Source organism: Salvia miltiorrhiza, chromosome 8 (assembly GCF_028751815.1).
Source record: "Salvia miltiorrhiza cultivar Shanhuang (shh) chromosome 8, IMPLAD_Smil_shh, whole genome shotgun sequence".
NCBI classification, from domain to species: Eukaryota; Viridiplantae; Streptophyta; class Magnoliopsida; order Lamiales; family Lamiaceae; genus Salvia; species Salvia miltiorrhiza.
The window spans coordinates 17,601,969-17,620,609 of record NC_080394.1 but is presented as its reverse complement, the minus strand read 5'-3'; the positions used below and the strand labels follow the sequence as shown (position 1 = coordinate 17,620,609).

The 18,641-nt window shown below is 38.0% G+C and overlaps 3 protein-coding genes across 7 annotated transcripts; all 3 read left to right on the top strand.

The window, feature by feature from the left end:
* Positions 1-213: 213 nt before the first annotated feature.
* LOC131001524 (methylmalonate-semialdehyde dehydrogenase [acylating], mitochondrial-like) lies at positions 214-10,327 on the top strand. Of its 5 annotated transcripts, none has more exons than XM_057927923.1 (20): positions 214-542; positions 857-1,416; positions 1,862-1,941; positions 4,302-4,376; positions 4,467-4,628; positions 4,709-4,787; positions 4,888-5,042; positions 5,395-5,458; positions 5,634-5,713; positions 6,065-6,130; positions 6,376-6,426; positions 6,513-6,667; positions 7,387-7,477; positions 7,747-7,827; positions 8,093-8,170; positions 8,297-8,332; positions 8,414-8,457; positions 9,003-9,081; positions 9,156-9,240; positions 9,331-10,327. In XM_057927923.1, the coding sequence occupies exons 2-20, from the start codon at positions 885-887 to the stop codon at positions 10,128-10,130; spliced, it is 2,793 nt and encodes a 930-aa protein (XP_057783906.1). In that variant the 5' UTR covers positions 214-542; positions 857-884; the 3' UTR covers positions 10,131-10,327. The 5 variants fall into 5 exon arrangements, with proteins under 5 accessions (XP_057783906.1, XP_057783909.1, XP_057783905.1 ...); XM_057927926.1 differs by having other exon boundaries at positions 854-1,416; positions 1,862-1,926; XM_057927922.1 differs by having other exon boundaries at positions 854-1,416.
* Positions 10,328-10,646: 319 nt separating this feature from the next.
* Positions 10,647-13,203, top strand: LOC131001521 (uncharacterized). Its single transcript, XM_057927921.1, has 4 exons — positions 10,647-11,133; positions 12,233-12,527; positions 12,651-12,701; positions 12,788-13,203. Exons 1-4 carry the CDS (start codon positions 10,829-10,831, stop codon positions 13,184-13,186), a joined length of 1,050 nt encoding a protein of 349 aa, XP_057783904.1. The 5' UTR covers positions 10,647-10,828; the 3' UTR covers positions 13,187-13,203.
* Positions 13,204-13,764: 561 nt separating this feature from the next.
* On the top strand, positions 13,765-18,307 carry LOC131001520 (probable glycosyltransferase At5g03795). The gene is made up of 6 exons (XM_057927920.1): positions 13,765-14,209; positions 14,303-14,635; positions 15,643-15,929; positions 16,792-17,024; positions 17,542-17,699; positions 17,809-18,307. The coding sequence occupies exons 1-6, from the start codon at positions 14,015-14,017 to the stop codon at positions 17,908-17,910; spliced, it is 1,308 nt and encodes a 435-aa protein (XP_057783903.1). The 5' UTR covers positions 13,765-14,014; the 3' UTR covers positions 17,911-18,307.
* The last annotated feature ends 334 nt before the right edge of the window (positions 18,308-18,641 follow it).

Below are 18,641 nucleotides of genomic sequence, written 5' to 3'. Positions count from 1 at the left end.
TTCGTTTATATACATGAATTTTGACATAAATTCGTGTATTTTTATGCAATTAACCCTAAAAATGATAATGTAATTTCGGAAAACTTGTAAAATTCGTGTATATACAAACAAATATATATATATAGTAAGAAAAAACAAAGACACAACTTTTCTTCATAATTGTAGGGACTGTACATATAAAAGCGTGAGGTTATAGTTGGGTGCAGCTCAAGTTCTGTTTTAAGCGCTTTAACGGAACGTGGACTAACAGCAGTGAGATCAACAAGACGCTCCCTCAAATTCTTCGAAAATCAATAATGCCACACCTCAATTCTCTATTTCCAGAATATCCTTATTTTCAATCCTTCAAAAATTTCCCTCACTTTCTTCTCCTTCTGCAACAGTCACCAGTAAGCGTTCATTCGCGCAGAATTTGAACGCAGAATCACTGAATTTTTCTTGAATGAAGGTTCATAACCCCGATAGTCCACGAAAATTATACAGCAAATAAATCCGAGTCGTGAATACGCTTCCGCAACCCACTTTGAGATATTAAGAAGAAGGTTGGTGCTTTTCTTTTTCTTTGTTTTTTTCTTTTTATTTTTATGCCTTTTTTATTTTTGTCTAGTTACAGGAACTATTTCACAAGTTTCAGTTCTATTGGGATGTTTGTTTGTGTGCGTGTGAGCAATCCATGCCTGAAAATTTCGTTTTTTAATTGTTTATGGTGATGTATTACCATTTTCAAGTCAGTTTGAATCATGGGTGATTTTAGTATTGTGCTTTAATGTATTGGCCTTTTGCATTTTTGTTAAATTTGTGATTACAGCTTAAGTTACAACTAAACTGCAGTAGCTCCTTTATTGTTTTGTAGTAGAAAAGAATCTGGCTTACTTTCTACGGCAATGGAAATCCCTTCCTCGTCTGAATTCACTTGGCAAAACATGATGCTTCCACCCCCGTCCCGAACGTTTCAGGATCGCGAAGACCTTATCAGTTATGTTCGTGATTTTGGTGTTAGCCAAGGATACATTGTAACGATACGGAAATCTAAGAAGGATAGAAGTGTTGTACTTGGTTGTGATAGAGGAGGTACTTATCGAAATAGGCGTAATGGTGAGGAGATGAAGCGCAAAAGGGAGGCTAGTTCTCGCCTCATAAACTGTCCTTTTCAAGCTATAGGAAAAAAAGACGATGATGTCTGGGTTCTCACAGTTAGAAATGGTGAGCACAACCATGAACCGCTAAAAGACATATCCGAGCACCGCTATAGTCGTCGTCTTACAGAGGAGGAGGTAGAGCAGATCAAGCTAATGAACGAAGCAGGAGCTAAGCCACGTCAAATGCTTGAAGCTCTGAAGCAAAGCAATCCAGAATTCCACTCAACACCTAGACATCTTTACAATGTCAAAGCCAAAATTCGACAAGGATTGTCAGGTATGATGCTTTGTATCAATTGAACAGGTTTTTGGATTGCCTGATATAATTTTATCCATCTCATCTCTTTGTCTGGTTGTGCATATTGCCACTGAATTTGAGTATCACCCATATGATTTTCTTTGCTGTAGCTTAGTTAAGTTACAAGTCCTATCCGTATCTGCTTCTGCTTCTTTTGATATGGATATTACCTTGTGAGTGATCCAGAAAAAAATGTGCCTAACCTTTCTTGTTTCTTTGGTTTCTTAAGTTTTTCTGCGCGAGCATAATGTTAGATAGATACTGCTTGTGTCTTGCGGTGGGACTCATATAAGCTTTTAGGATTTGTCAATAATACTGGTTTTTTTCTCCCCTCTTATCTAGCATACACTCACTGCTTCAACATGGTTTGATTTAAGCTTGGGCAAGTAATATTCTTATATCATTTCTGGTACTCTTTCTGTAGAAAAAAGTTTCAAATACTGGAGGCCCAATCTATCTGCTGCCGTTGGTGCACCCACTGTGAGATCAGTATGTGCTGTCCCAGTAAGTTTATTAGCCAATATGATGTTAACCAAAGAGATACAAATAATACTCAATATCCTAAGATATATAAAGTTCAATTTTTTTTTATACATTGTACAAAATTGTTAAGGCTACAATTGCATGTGAGCGATGGCGTTCATTTTTTCATGTAAGCCAGACATTTTCCATTGTGCTTGCAAATGAGTGCCTTTAAAATACACTCAATCCATTTCCATTCGGACTCATATAACTAGTCACATCTTCATCCATTTTTTCCAACAATTAGTCAAATTTTTATCCATTTCTATGTATATACATGAAAAAATATGTAGGTATATATTTTATATGTATATACTTATCTACATAGTATGTATATACTCCCTCCGTCCCGCTATTCAAGTCTCGTTTCTTTTCGGCACGGAGATTAAGGAGACTAAAATTAAGAGTTAAATTGTGTCTTCAAAAAACTTAATGTTAGTTTAATTAAGCACCGCACCACCGCTTGCACCACCACCGCACCATCGCCTGCACCACCGCCGGTAAATCACCACCGCACCACCGCCTGTACCACCGCACCACCGCCGGTAAATCACCACAACCCCACCCAAATCGAGCTCATAAATCTGCAACCCACCCAAATCGAACTTAGAAATCAAACGATTTCCCCCAACCAAATCTGCAACCCAAATTAGGGGTTATGGTTTTGCAGAGGGTTAGGGGAGATCAGAGGTGAGAGGCGGAGGCGGAGGAGATCAGAGGGAGGAAAAGGGCGGCGACGAGAATTGCTGTCGCTCAGCCAAGGGACAGATCCGGCAGGTGAGGGCGAAGGGCGGCTTCCTCCCTTGACAGATCCGGCGGGGGCGAAGGACAGATCCGGCAAAGGGCGAAGGACAGATCCGGCGGGGGCGGCAGGTGAGGGCGAAGGGCGAAGGGCGGCTTCCTCCGACGACGAGCAGGGGAAAGGCAAGTGGAGGAGAAGACGGCTAGGGCGGTGAAGGTGGAGGAGAAGGCTTCCTCCGACGACGAGCAGACGACGGCGGTGGAGACTCAGGCGCAGAGAGAGAGACGAGAGAAAGAGAGAGAGATAGAGAATAGAGGGGAAATCAATTAATTAAGGGTTTATTAGTTGAATAATTAGTGATCTCATTTAATGTTAAGCATCCCCTTATTATTTCATTTTTAGGAAACGGGACATTATCGGTGGGACAACCCAAAAAGGAAAATGGGACTTGAATAGCGGGACGGAGGGAGTATATATTATGTCTAGGGATTGGATAAAGAAACCATTTCAAAATATAAACCAGAAACCATTTTCAGCCCTTAGATGGTAAAGATTTACGGTGGATTCATCACTTTGCTAAATGAATTCATGGTATCAAGTTTCCAAAATTCCATTTATTTAGAATTCATCATTTTCACAGCGTCATCATCTTGTTTCACATAGAATTCATCATGTTTCACAAAGAATTCATCATGTGTTCATAGTTCGTAGTTTATATTTTAAAAATGTTTGTAGCCTAACCCTACCCTATATATCTATACTTGTATACATAAATGGATTGATTTAGAGTTAATATATGCATGTAAAGTCTTATATATAAACAGGTACATTGTACATATAAATATAATAATTTAGATCAATGAATATGCATGTCAATACATATTTGCATAAATGCTGCACACATATATATAATACATTATATATTTGTCTTATGGAGGCATGTGGTTTGAGTGATAAGGAATGCTTGATAAAATAGTCCAACTTAATCAAGTGTTTGGTTTGCATGATTGGGCCCGTGATGGATAACTCGGCCCGCACTCTAATCATGCAATTGAGTGAGTATTTATCACCCCAAAGTTGGGTGGATATTTAATCATTCTCCAATCCTATCAATCTCATCAATCTTATCTATCCTATCCACCAAACCAAACCTCCCCTATGTGCATAAATACATATTGATCCACTTACATAAATATATTATATCTAGATGCATAAATATATCGTTACATATTTATATTTAAATTTGTATATACATAATCAAGATGAAATTTGCTTTCAGAAAATGAAGGCAATATTTTGAGCCATTTAATCGAGAAGCAATAGAACTCATGATGAACTTGTTTGGGTACATTCATATATCCATATATTTCAAACTTTGTAGGATCTTATCTAGTCAACTTATTGAGAGGTATTCAAAATAAATTGTTCATTTCTTTTAAAACACTTTGATTTAGGATGTAATTCGAATTATTTACATGAAATATAATTGGTTCCAATTACTGTTTTGTGAAATTTTGGTCTATATATTGTTTCACCATTCCTGCTCCCACTGACACTCCCTACATTACTTTCTCTGCCGGTGTGCCAAACAAATTGATAGGTCAAGGTTACTAATTACATTGGTGGCAAATTTTTGGAATCGCAAGCATGTGAGGTCATTGATGTCATAAACCCTGTAAGCTACAACTGCTTCTCATTTGTTATTCCCTAATTTAGCTTAAAAATAGTTACCTGTATTTGAATGGTCTGGTGGACGTACATTTAGGCAACCCAAGAGGTTGGTTCTCAAGTTCCAATGACAACATTTGAAGAGTTTAAAGCAGCAGTTGATGCAGCTAAACAAGCATTTCCCCCGTGGAAGAATACACCAGTTTATACTCGTCAGCGTGTTATGTTTAAGTTACAGGAGCTCATCCGGAGGGATATTGTATGTATACAATGATTCTCTCTTTTCTAATTAGTCATGCTGACAAAATTTTGGCATTCATTGAAGGCATACAATTACAGGACAAGATATCTATGAATCTCACTAAAGAGCAGGGCAAGACCTTGATTAGTTCAAAAGCTGATGTACTTTATGGTATAGGTAAGTAGCTTCTGCACTTGCATCTATCATCGATCTTTTTTTCCCGATATATTTAGTTCAAAAAGTAGTATCCAATCTTGGTAGTTTGGTTTGGTCATAGAGCTTGTTGAGCGTGCGTGTGGTATGGCAACGCTACTGGCAGGAAAGTACGTACCAAATGCTGCTAATGGAATTGATACGCTTTGCACCAGAGAACCTATTGGTGTTTGTGCAGGGATTTGTCTCTCCAACTTACCCACCATGATTCCCCTTTGGGTATGTTGGTGCTCATTAATTCCATGTCATTGCTCTCATATACCTTTAGATTAACTATATCAATCATTTTTATTTACTAATTCAACTTTTTCTTAGCACATCATTCTCGTGATTGTCATTTCTAAATAGAATTAGAGTAATGCATCATGTTGCCTCAAATTCATAATTGGTTGTTCTACTAATTTAATTTACTTTATGCCCCAACTGTGTGGTTTAAGTAGTCCTCGTTAGTTAATCTGCCTACTTTGTTCTCGTTTTTCATTATGTATCTTCCTTAGAGGTTGTATAGCAGTATCCGTGCTGCTCAAGTTTCAGAAATGTCCTTCTAAATAGTTGTTTATGGACGATACAGATGTTTCCAGTTGCAGTTACATGTGGAAATACATTTATTCTGAAGCCGTCTGAGAAGAATCCAGGTAATCTCTTAGCCATTTTTATTGCCCTGTCAGAATCATAACCCCCACCTCCTGAAACAACCCTTAGAAAAGTGGAAAAATGAAGTAAAGAATCAGACTAGGCAATGGATATATGAGGACTTCATCTTGGACAGTGAAGGTTGAGTGACCTTATAAAGCGACTGTTTCCTCTCAGGGGTTTCAATGATGGTGGCGGCATTGGCAGCAGAAGCTGGCTTACCAGATGGTGTGTTAAATATTGTTCATGGCAATCATGTAAGCATTTGTGCCCAACAAGAAGATTAAATATTGAACAGTCTTGTTTTTTATCTTTATATATATTTTTGTAACGGCCAAACTTAAAAGACAATTTCCATGCATAGTTCTGCTTCAAAGATGCATGCATGTGCTTTTCCCTCCATCTAGAAAACATGAGATTAGGTGATGGGGTTAAGAATCTTTATTGAAGTTTTTGTATTGCCCCCCTCCTTGAACCTCGTGGAGCGATCCTCTCCGAACCACCTCCTTTCATGCATAAAATTTAAAATCCAAGATTAGTTCTTATCCCCTTCACTGATATGCTTGATTTATTTTCTAAGATCTAATTGTGTGAAGTTGTTTGTATAGGAAATTGCCAGGAATATATGTGGCGATGAAGATATAAAGGCTGTATCACTGGTCAGCCCAAATACTGTAAGATGTTTACACTAATATCTGCTATTTTCTATTTAGAGTTGCATTTGTCAGACATTCAAGTTGTACTCATGGAAACATGTTTTGGTTCATGTGATGCACGTGCTTCTTAGGAGTAGAATAATGCTCTTGAATATTTACTTTTTCTACCCTTAAATTTTTGTCATTCTTTGCAAATGGTGGATTCTGCATTCATTTTATATGCTTCAGCAACAATACATGATATTTTTCAACTAAATTGTAAGGTTGGAATGGACTTATATGCCAGAGCAGCTGTCAGAGGTAAACGCGTTCAAGTAAGTGTCTTCTTCCACTGGAATGTGTATTAGTTACTTCAGTTTTACCCTGAAACTTTCAATTTTTCTTCTATTGTTATTACCAGTCTAACATAGAAGTGAAAAATCACATCATTATCATGCCCGATGCAAGTGCTGATGCCGCGCTGGATGCTGTTATCGAATATGGCTTTGGTGCTTCTGGAACCCAGAGGTTCATCAGTCCTTGTGTAGCTGTTTTTGTTGGAAGCTCCTCCCAATGGTGTAATTTCTGATATAAGTTTGATCACTTATTTGGTACCTTGTCCAAGTTTTATTACTTAATCCACCTATCTTTTGTTTAATGGCCTCCTCACTACTAATGGGATACCCCAGGGTGCATGGCCACTAGGTATATATTCAGAAATAAATGTTATTTTCCCAACTCAAAATCTTTCTAATAGATGATGTTCATTCAAAGACTTACCATAATAATAATATAATATCTCCGCAACATCTGAGTTTATTGATTTTAAATTAGGCTCTAGGGCTTGAGAAGACTTATAATGGTCCATTATGTTCTTTTCTGTTTATTTGAGCAAGATTTTAGTAAGAACCAGTGCATGGGATAGACAGGTAGGATAAGAATACGGAGATAATAGAGCTATCATACGTAAAATTAAAGGAATAATTGTCAGAGGGTTTTTAGGAAGGAATGATGCTCTTTCAAGTAGCTAATTATATAAAGAGCAATCCTTTGCATTTTTAAATTATCCCGTAGAGATTACGAATAGCCCCTTGAGTTCTGGTCTGATAACAGAAATCAGTGACTTTCAAAACTTTATTATACATTCGACATTGTGGGAGAATACCGCCCCTTTTGCTGATTGAAAGTCCACTCACTTGTGAATGTCTGGAAGACTGGAACACATATTTAATTTCATTGGATTTGCGATGCACATAATACATGTATCTGGAATTATGATTTCATATTCTTTTCAGGGAACAAAAGCTTGTTGAGCGAGCAAAAGAGTTGAAAGTTAATGCTGGAGTAGAGCCTGGCACTGACATTGGACCAGTTATCAGTAAAGAGGTCTGAACTCCTTTTCTTAAGGTGTATGTATTATTAGGCATATGATATTGGAGAGTGTCTTTCTATGTCAATGCTCAAAAGGGTTTTTGGATTGTTTTCATTTGGTTTTCTACTCATATTGACTTTACATTTCTAGAGATCCAATTGACAGGTTTTTTGTTCTTAGCTCTTTGAATAGATAACATTTGGCGTAAGTTTTATTATCTGGGCATGAGATCTTGTCACCCTTGTCTCTACAATATTCACTTTTATATTTTCTGAATTTTCAGGCAAAGGATAGAATGTGCAGATTAGTTCAAAGTGGTATATGTAGTGGCGCTAGACTTGTTCTTGATGGAAGACAAATTGTGGTATGTTTCTCTTGTCTATTCATTATTTAGAGATACTTATCCTTTGCCGTGGGTATGATACTTGGTAAAAGTTATGAAACTTATATTACTACAGCAAATAAGTTTTAGTTAACACCCCACTGAAATTAGCACATGGATGTACTGATATTTCTTGTGCTTTTCTATACCATGATAATACTAATGCAGTTTTCTGTTGTGTGTGTATGTGCTAGAGTTTTCTTTGAAAGCCTTACACAAATGTTTTCCACTGATCTGATCAATGAAGGTTCAACGGTATGGGGAAGGGAACTTTCTGGGTCCTACTATTATGTGTGATGTTACAACCAGCATGGATTGCTACAAGGTATCCTTTTATGGCTGTTTGCCCAAATACATAGATACAGAAATTAAAAAAAAATGCAAAACTATAAATTTTTTATCGACTTAATCAATTCACAAAGTCGTGGCTCTCTTTATTGTGGCTTGGCAGGAAGAGGTGGACGGCCCAGTTCTTCTATGCATGCAGGTTTAATTGTTAACATTTCTTTCTTATGTTTAAATTTTATATGGACTCACTGATATCTTTGCTTCCTTCTACAATTACCAGGCTGGAAACCTAGACGAAGCCATATCAATTGTTAACAGTAGCAAGTGAGCATAGTAACTTTGGTCTTATGAAGCATTATTGCAATGAGATAATATAATTTCTAACTTTTTTTTTAATTGATGATGTCTTTGAGATCTGTCTCGTAAACTTGTATCCAAAGTCTTAACAGAAACCTGAGACAATCATATATGGAGCATAGCAGTGGCAGATCGAGGAATTTTTAAATGGGATGGGTGTGAACTATTAAAACTTTCGGTTCTAGGTCGTTAGAGTAGCAAAATATGTTGAATTTGATAAGTAGAATATATTACAGACAATAAAATGCGTTGAGTTTGAGAAAGGGCTAAAATCTACTTTTCAGCAATGTCTAGGCTGTATGCTGTTAAATTGGATGAACCAATAATTAAAATAATAAAAACTACAACATACCATCCTTTCGGAACCGCCGTGGAGCCGAGAAAAGGCTTTATTTTGGAACTAATAATCCTCATAAGAGTTTATTATTTCAAGCTTCATAACAATTTCCAGAGCATGTTCAGCATTAGACCATCATTTTTCCATGTGGTAATTCTCTTCCCGTTTTGTTTAGGCTCGGAAGGGGGGCTTCTATATTCACTTCTTCATGTGCTACTGCTAGGAAGTTTCAAAATGAAGTTGAAACCGGTCTGGTAAGGCGAAACTTCTATTTTGTAGCAAATATCGCCGTTGGAAGATTTTCTTCATGTTTGATTCGAACTGCTAGGTTGGGATAAATGTTCCCGTTTCTCTATCATTGCCGCTTTCCACGTTCAGTTGTTCTTCAGTAGCTGGAGATCTTGATTTCTGTGGTACGCCATTTCACCTTCCTCTCACTTCCATTACTTTCCAACATGAACAGTCTCCTCCGATATCAGATTTGTTTGCTATCCTTTTTGTAGGGAATGCAGACGTGCATTTCTATACTCAGTCGAAAACAGTTGTTCAGCGTTGGAAGGAATTGCCTAGAGGACGAGTACCACCGTCTCATCCACATCCACCTACATTTGAGATCGAAACATGTAGCCCAGGAACATCTCCCGTGCAATGTTGTGGTTCTGAGAGAGATTCATTTGGAGGTATGGGCTCTAAAACTACGCCTTCAGCTCTACCGGAGTTACCTTCGGATGATTTCCCAATGGCCCTGGGATCGCCTCTTGCCTCCTCGTCTGCACCTCAACCAGTACCAATGGGGCTTGAAGGAGCAACAACGTTGCCCTCGACATCTCTGATGCACCAAGAGCAGTCGAGAATGATGCACTCAGCAACACCAGTGGATTCAACGAACCAACACGCATCAACTTCCACGCCTTCTTTATCATCCGATGGAATATGGAGTGAAAATATGGAGGCCATGAATGATCGTTCTCCTCCTACTACCGAGAGATTCTACCTCCCTACAATGTCAAGAGATGAGAATATGGCCATGTTATCTCGTAGGCATGACGGCCCTCCATTCTCCGAGAGACTTCATTTGCCCGTTTCTGATGGTATGCGCTTGACAAGGTTGAACGGAGACGCCTCTGCAAGATTGGATAGTGCAGCTGTGTCTCGATGTACTGAGATTTATTCGGCCTCAGCAGCACGGTGGAATGTCGAGGCATCATCGAACAGGAACTCTACCCTTTCAACTTCTCAAGGAATGTATGTCCAAACACCAAATTCACCAGCAGTGGAAGATCATCGCGAAGGAGTACTGTGAACTCAAATTTTCTTTTCATTCTAAATAAATGGTGATGCTTTATTAGTTTAACTGAGTTTTTGAGCTCACGTTTTCAGTTATTTGGTGTAATGTTAGTTTATATTGACTATGAACCAATAATACTTGTTGGTTCGTGTTAGGAATTGTTCAATATCTAGCTTGTCTTTGAATAAAATTAGGCTAAGAATTCAAAGAAATTAGGGTGCAGCTATAGGATATAGTCCCTTTATAATTTGAAGAAGATTCAATTGAAATTGTATGCCTCACAAAAATGATATTGTCTTTACTAATTCATGTAAAACATTCCAATGATTGAAAAAAAATTGGGGATCGGAATTAAATATTTTATTTGCCAAACACCCTATTTTATTTTGTTGGATACTTAAAGAAGCTGGCAGCAACTTGGCATTGTGTAAATTTTTATTTTTCCACTAATTTAAAATGAGTATAAAATTTGCAAAAGGAAGAAGACAGAGAATTCAAAGAGAAAATAGGAATAAAGAAGGGGAAATAATTCATGATCATTTGAAATTGAGGGCAAAATTGAAAAACAGTTGGGGGTCTAAATGCAAAAGCGTAACACTTCAGGGGGCTTATTACAAAGTACAAAGAGTCCAATGAAAACCAACGTTTTGAGATAACTCAAAAAGCTTGCTTCCCAACAAACAGAAGGCGAGAACGAAAGTACAACACCAAGAATGCAATGTCCGAACAAATTCTTCATCTCACCTTCTCTTTCTCTCACTAGCTCACCGAATCCGCAGACCAAGAATCCAGCTTTTCAGACCCGCTGTACAGGTAGAACCCACAAAATCCATGAGAGCACTTGCGACGGAAGTGTTCGTGAAATTGCCTCAAAGAAGGCGTTTTGTTTACCTCCAAATGTGAAAACCATTACAAGCACGTCGAACCTATTTGTTAAACATTGTGTGAAGCTTCGACAGAGTTCCTCGTATCGCCATCTTCATGGCATGGTTCTCGTTGTTGGCATTACTCCTGTAAGGTGACTTCATTTTCTTGCTTCTCGCAAGCCTCACTGTTATAGAGATCTTGGAAGTGGAGTTGTTATTTTATCTTAAAGAAGCTTTTCCATAAAGAAAAAAAGAAAAGAAAAGAAAATGGTGGAGAAGGTAGATTTATTGGTTTTGGCTCATATTTTCATTACGGTATTGCTAGACACAGACACGCCTCTGGTTATTTCTTACACATATTATATGGATTTTGGGTTGTGCGAAGAAAATCCACGGTGCGTTTAGGTTCTCCCATTTTTATACACCCTCCATCCCATAAGAGTGCACTTTTTGTGATTTCGGACACTACCCCACCACACAACACTACAATGAAGTGGTATCTTTTTTCACTCACCTAAAATTTATTAAAACTGTGCCTCCAAAAGTAATGCGAGTCTTGAGGGACGAGGAGTATTATGTAAAGGGGATTACAAAGTTAGTTGTGGGATTGCCAGTTGAATGATGGCTAAATAGAGGGAATATAAGTTATCCATTCTTGTTGTGATAAGCTTCTTTTGCAAGCTTATGTTCTCCAACCCCTCCAGTGCAACAGCAATGAAAGGTTAAGACGATGGAAAGGGAACTTAGACTTAGTTGAACTATGTCAGTGTTCATGCAAGAGTTTTGGGCTTCTTTTGGTTATGAAATTCTAGCATGTGCTTGCCTTTCCTGCTTCCATCTAGATCTTTAACGTAGCTTGAATTGGTTAGCTTATCTGCTGCTTGTTAATTGTACCTTGCTTTATCTATCCGGTCCATTAATGATGAGTTTTTAGTGCCCTTAAGCAATTAATCCTAGGAAGCTTAGCGCTCACTCTGGTGTTGTGCACCCTACAAATGAAGAATGAAAAAGAAGTCTGCGAGGTTGCATACCAAACCTTGAGATGCACATATTTTCAAGCTAACACATGCATATCAGTTTAGCGGAGTGGATATGAAATCAAATAGTGGCAAATGCTTTGTTAATGTGAGAATGACTCTTTATCAAATTTTCTCCAACAGAGGATGAGGACTAAAATGTGAGAATAAATTAAATATAATTGATTCTGTCATCTTAAATTGAGATCATACTGAATGATACTACTTTTTGCAGGGAGATTTACAGCTCTCATATGTCAGAGTCAGCTAGGCCTATAATTGAGTGCTTGTTTGTAGTCGGTAACTGTTCTCTTCCTGAAGAAATGGACAGTAAAGCTGTTCATGTCGTTGAAGTTAGTTCAGAGGTGATGAAAAAAATATCTGGTATCCAGTCCGTTGATTCTGTTGAAGTCATTGCTTTGATGAGAATTCCTTCAACTTTTCGGGTTGTCAACGATAGCCTGCATGATGAAGATTTCCAAACATTGTTTTCATTCCCACATAGGATTCTAGTTCTTGACGGGATCCAGGTATGGTTTACTAATTAATTACAGTGCTTTTAGTTGGCTACCTTAATTATGTAACATGTAATGAACAGGAAATATTGGAAAGTTTTGGAATTTTCTGAGCTCATGTAACCTTTTCTATGGCAGGATCCTGGAAACCTAGGCACACTTGTAAGATCTGCAACAGCATTTAGATGGGTAAGACTCCATGATTTCTTTTTTTCTTTTTTCACTTTAACATGCATTTTGTTCCATCATTCTCATTTATCAGCACGGTTCAACAGGATGGTGTGTTTCTGCTTCCTGGTTGTTGTGATCCATTCAACGACAAAGCACTCCGAGCTTGTCGAGGAGCCTGCTTTCAGATTCCGATTGTTTCGGGTAGTTGGGAACACATAGGAGCTCTCAGAGAAGAGTTCCAAATGAAGATGTTGGCCGGCCATCCTGCCACGGGGGACGACCTGAAACCGGTGATGAAGCTTTCTAAAGATTTTGCTGAGTCCATCGCAGGTTCGCCTCTGTGTCTAGTTTTAGGCAGCGAAGGTGCCGGGCTTTCGCAGTTCAGCCGGAGGGCTTGTGAGCTTGTAAGCATTCCCATGGCTGGAGAATTTGAGTCTCTGAATGTTTCTGTAGCTGGTGGGATTTTCATGTATATGTTGCAGCATCACAATTCACAACGCTAAACCTGCTTCACTTCTTACATTACCGTCCCTTTTTTCTAGACTTAAATCCTAAACTTATATGCCCTAGTCTAAAAAATGTCTCCAACTATCGATAATATCAATCAAAGCCTCAGTTATTGAGGTTAAAGGAATGCTGCGGTCTATGAATTGGTGAACCTAATCAAGAACGATAGATTCTCAAATCAATAACGACAAAATTCTCTGAAATCGACAATATCTTCTAGTCATCCACTACCCTAACACAAATCGACAATAAGATTTGTAAAATCAAAATAAATCGGCATCATAATTTGTAAAATCAGCAACAAAGTTTGTAAAAATTGTGGAATTACATCCTATATTTTAAAATTCGAGTGCAAAAGGAGATTGTTTTTTTTTCCAAGTTATTATTTATTAAAATAAATAACGAAAATACCCGCCAACATTATGACAACAAAAATAATTAATTAGGACATTTTAGTTACAACCCAATAGTATAGAAATTATTTACTATTATCGACAGTTTTAAGACTAGGCGTATAACTCAGAATTAAATTGATATTTATCCTTTATTCTATAGTAAAATAATACTATATGAGAAGAATATGAATTTCATGATAACTTAATTTTGGAGTTCGTAATTTTTTAGAGATGAATAATGTAGGCTTCTAAAATAAAACCGAAAGGAAGAAAGAAAAAGGCTACTCTCCGATCTTGCTCTCTCACCTCACTCATTCGCTCCGCCGGCAACCGCCACCGTCGGTTGAACTCTCTTTGGAGCTCACGCCTTCAGCTTCAGAAGGTAAATCTACACTACTAGGCGCCACCGCCAAGGGCTCCGCCCCCGGAATGTCGGCGGTAAAACTCCAGCAGCAACCGCCCTTCGCCGCTCTCTGCACGCTCCGACGCTCCGTCCTCACTGTCGCTATCGTAACGCTCGTTTCCTTCACTTACCTCTCCCTTAAATCCCTACACTCACCATCTCTCCTATCCTCCCCCACTACTACCTCTACCGCCCGCTCCGTACAACCCTCCCTGCCTGAGGTACTACTCTTTCCATCTCTATGTCTATGCAATTGCCTTAATTCACTAATTTCCTGGTTTGATTCGATCAATTTCGTCGTTTTCTCCTTTTAGGATGTTGATTACGGCGACGGTGATAATGCTGAGAAAGGTGTGGTTTTGGAAAGAGAGAGAAATGAGAGTGACGATAAGGAGGAAGACGACGTATACCATTTTCCCAAGGTGTTTAGGTTGAACTATGAGGAGATGTTGAAGAGATTTAAGGTGTACGTGTACTCCGATGGGGATCCGAAGACCTATTACCAGACGCCGCGGAAGCTGACTGGAAAATATGCGAGCGAAGGTTACTTTTTTCAGAATCTTAGGGATAGTAAATTCGTGACGGATGATCCAGATCGGGCCGACTTGTTCTTCATCCCGATCTCTTGCCATAAGATGCGAGGAAAGGTATGTCGACATTCGTGAATTTTCATCGGAATGTGGTTGCTTTTTTATGATTGTAAATGGGCAACTGGACATATATATGTTCTTCCTTTCTGAATGCTTGATTTCGAGAGCCAGCTTCTTCTTCAGTTTATTGAGTGCTTTTCTTCTGTAGATGCTGTACCCTTTTGCTAAAAACGGATAATTGAGCTGCTTCAGATGTTGAATATCCTACTGCATTGATGTTGAAAGATTTTAAATATTAGCATTCTTCACTCTGACGGAGTACTTTTTCAAGAGCTATCATTTTATCGTCTCTTGCCTTGTTTCTTTTGTTCTTTTACCTTTTGTAAGAAATTGTTTATCTAGTTGCCTCTGAAGAAACTGCCTGTCCTGATATAATTGCATAACTTGAAGGGGAATGGAAAATTTTCAGCTTAGTAAATGAGGTCTGCATAAGCAACAAATTCTTAGCCTATGGAAATAATCTGGAAGTGCTCTATAGCTTATTCTATACTTCCCTTAAAAGCTAGAGAAGTTAGGATGGGCAGTTGAAGTCATTTTCAGTTTCATAAGTAAACTAAGCACTATAATCCTACTTAATTTCTGATATAGCTCCTCTATTTTTTAAACTTGTTCCTCAGCATGCCTAATGATCTTGTTATTTGAGTGTGATATTGTGATACATGATTAAACAACTATCTCCTTCCACTTTGATTGTCTGCTGATCACCATGAGCTGTTTCATTACTATAAAAGCAGAGGTCTAATGTGAATTTCACCAACTCAGCTGCTGCCCTTATTTCTGCCATACATCTCATTACTACTCTAATGCAGAATGTTTGTTATGTAGTGACTCACACTCATGTGAAGAACAGGTGAAGTTTATGGTCAATTGCCATGTGGTCAAGTTATTGGGGATTGTTAGTTTGAATAGTTTTCCTTGTATTTTTCTTGTGTTCTCTACTTGCAATACTTTAAAATTGTGGTTTTTGATTGCTGATGTATGGATCCTCTTAAAATAACATGCAGGGTATATCATATGGGAACATGACTGTAATTGTCCGGGACTATGTGGAAGGATTGATGTCCAAGTACCCATATTGGAATAGAACTCTAGGTGCAGATCATTTCTTTGTTACGTGTCATGATGTTGGTGTGAGGGCCACTGAAGGACTTCCAAACCTTATAAAGAACTCGATTCGTGTTGTTTGCTCTCCCAGCTATGATGTTGGGTTTATACCGCACAAAGATGTTGCACTCCCTCAAGTTCTTCAGCCCTTTGCCCTTCCCGCTGGAGGAAATGATATAGAAAATAGGTACTTTCAAAATCTGGAATTCTTTCTCACTTTACATTTGATTTCTTGCTGATGTGCTTTCTTAAGGTGCTTGTTGTTGTCTAGCTAAACTTATCAACTTTACTACGTCTAAAATATTTTTTCCAAGCTGCTTCTGATGGTAATGGTATTGACAGACCTCCTGCAATTCTGAAGAAGGTCTTATAAAATGAAAGAAATTGCTAATAACCTCCTTGCCTGTAAGTGAAAGGAGACGTTTCACGCATTGAAAGTTGAAACCCCATCAACTAGAAAGTAACAAAGAGGATTAACTTATTATTTTTTTGCTGAAAGTGATTGAAACTGCTGTCTGGGTGAAAAGTGGATTTTCTGTTGCTAAACTTTAGCTGCCATCTGGTGTATATGCATATTCTCCTTGGCAGGAGATTGTGATTAGGTCATTATAAACCTATATTGCTTATATCTGTCTATTCTCTCACCCAAAGTAAACGCCTCCTTAGTTAATATATGCTGTGAATAGTCTAATACTCCCTCCGTCCACAATAAAACTTCCAAGGAGGGAGTGACACAGATTTTAAGATGAGGTGGTTGAGTGTATTGGGAGTGTTGAAGAAGTGTTGTAATTAGTATTTGGAGTGGTAAAAAGTTGAAAAGTAAGGGTAAATGGGGTATTATTAGTGGTGGGGTATAGTCCAAAATAGATAGGGAAATTTTTTGGTGGACGTCCTGAAAAGGTGGACGGAGGGAGTATATGGTATGAAGTATATTGAGTTGATCACTTAGAATCTGAATTAAGATTTAATCTTCCTGTTACAATGCCTTTTATCCATTCCTATTTATTCGTTAAGAACGGCATCTGAGAATTAATTATCATATGTTGCAGGACGACACTCGGTTTCTGGGCAGGGCATAGGAATTCCAAGATTCGTGTCATATTGGCACGAGTATGGGAAAATGATACTGAACTTGACATTTCCAACAACAGAATTAATAGGGCCACTGGGCATCTTGTGTATCAAAGGAGATTTTACAGAACAAAATTCTGCATTTGCCCTGGTGGCTCTCAGGTCAATAGTGCCCGTATAGCAGACTCTATACATTATGGATGCATACCTGGTGAGAACTAATCTCCTCTCTTCTCACCTATGAATACCAAAGTAATAAGTTTAGTGGTGGTTTGACTTTGACCTTGATGTATCAATAGCTATACCCTCGCTAAGGCAAAGGCAATAATCCTACTCCTGACAATTGGAATCATGCTTGTAGAGCAAGTCACTAAAGCCACTACATTTTTCCAGTTTGGTCTCAGTGTATAAGATCATAATGTACTTTTGCTATCAAAAATGGAAATCTAACTATAGCAATGGATGTGTATTACTATTAATTGTACTGTTAGAAAAGAAGTACGACTCGTCCAGGGTACTAAGTCTTCAGATTCTTGCATGTTGTGTAACAATAAATATTTGTGCCAAAATATGCAGAAAAGGGTAAAAATGGATAATTCTTTAACAATATTTAAAGAATATATATAAACATTTTATTTTTGGGGTGCATTGTGTATGCAATAGATATTTGTAAGTATTCAATGTTCTTCATAACTCTGGTTTGATTAACTGTGGATTGTTCTGTGCAGTGATACTCTCTAATTACTACGACTTGCCTTTCAATGACATACTAAATTGGCATAAATTTTCGGTGGTACTAAAGGAGAAGGATGTCTATCAGCTTAAGCAAATTCTGAAGAATATTACACAAGAAGAGTTCGTCAGATTGCACAACAATTTGGTCAAGGTAAAATTCTATTCTTCACTGCAGCAACTCCATGACTTCAAAATTCAAATCTCGAGCTAAATAGTTTGTGCACAGCGTAAATTAATTCGTTATGATGCTCTGTTGTCAGGTCCAAAAACATTTCCATTGGAACTCACCTGCTGTCAGTCACGATGCCTTCCATATGATCATGTATGAGCTCTGGTTGCGCCATCATGTTATCAAATACTAACATCTAAATCACTCAACTTCATCTCAACACATGGCTAGTTTTCGCTGGCTCTGAATATGAAAAACGTATATATTACTACTTCTGAGTTGCAATTTGTTCATTCGTTCCCGTCTATTTTTTATAATGTTTTGGAAAAGAGGAATTGGGTGCATTTATTTTGTAACTCATGGAGAGCTTTTCTTCTTCTTTTTTTTGTTTTGTGTATCAACGCGGAAAAATTTAGGTGGGATAGGGGTGCCTAGTAAACATATCTCATACCTGTGTAGTGGTATGCTTCCTTTTTACATATTCTAACAGGGCGAACATTTCTGATATATGTTTCCCATTTACTTTCTGGAAAATATATTAGTTCATTGCTGCCAATTTATTTCTCCGTTGGCAGTTCTTTATGGGATAATGATAGTTGAAGTTCATGTATGTGTTTTAAAGGACTCGAATGCAAGAGTTTTGGTTGATTGAATTTTAGTGTACTGGGTTCCTACGGCTTCTTTGGAGCACTAACAGGATGGTACATGTAATGTGTTGCACATGGAAGTATTTAATTTAAATACTCCCTCCGCTCCCAATTTTTTTTATCTCCTTACATTTTTTTCATCATTCTTTTTATCTATCTCCTCATTTACTTTATCTACATTTTTCTTAATAAGATAGTCTTGGGTACAATTGGGTGTACCGTACAATCGGGTTGCACCCTCACTTAGACCCTGACCTGCACCCTGATCTGAACCCGT

Excerpts from the sequence above, each read along its gene's own strand:
- LOC131001520 (XM_057927920.1), top strand. The coding sequence starts at position 14,015 with ATGTCGGCGGTAAAACTCCAGCAGCAACCGCCCTTCGCCGCTCTCTGC. Across the intron at positions 17,025-17,541 it reads ACATTATGGATGCATACCTG|TGATACTCTCTAATTACTAC; the intron begins GTGAGAACTAAT and ends TGTTCTGTGCAG. Across the intron at positions 17,700-17,808 it reads TGCACAACAATTTGGTCAAG|GTCCAAAAACATTTCCATTG; the intron begins GTAAAATTCTAT and ends CTCTGTTGTCAG.
- LOC131001524 (XM_057927923.1), top strand. The coding sequence starts at position 885 with ATGGAAATCCCTTCCTCGTCTGAATTCACTTGGCAAAACATGATGCTT. Across the intron at positions 1,417-1,861 it reads AATTCGACAAGGATTGTCAG|AAAAAAGTTTCAAATACTGG; the intron begins GTATGATGCTTT and ends CTCTTTCTGTAG. Across the intron at positions 8,333-8,413 it reads CAGTTCTTCTATGCATGCAG|GCTGGAAACCTAGACGAAGC; the intron begins GTTTAATTGTTA and ends TACAATTACCAG.
- LOC131001521 (XM_057927921.1), top strand. The coding sequence starts at position 10,829 with ATGCAATGTCCGAACAAATTCTTCATCTCACCTTCTCTTTCTCTCACT. Across the intron at positions 11,134-12,232 it reads GTTGGCATTACTCCTGTAAG|GGAGATTTACAGCTCTCATA; the intron begins GTGACTTCATTT and ends TACTTTTTGCAG. Across the intron at positions 12,528-12,650 it reads TAGTTCTTGACGGGATCCAG|GATCCTGGAAACCTAGGCAC; the intron begins GTATGGTTTACT and ends TTTCTATGGCAG.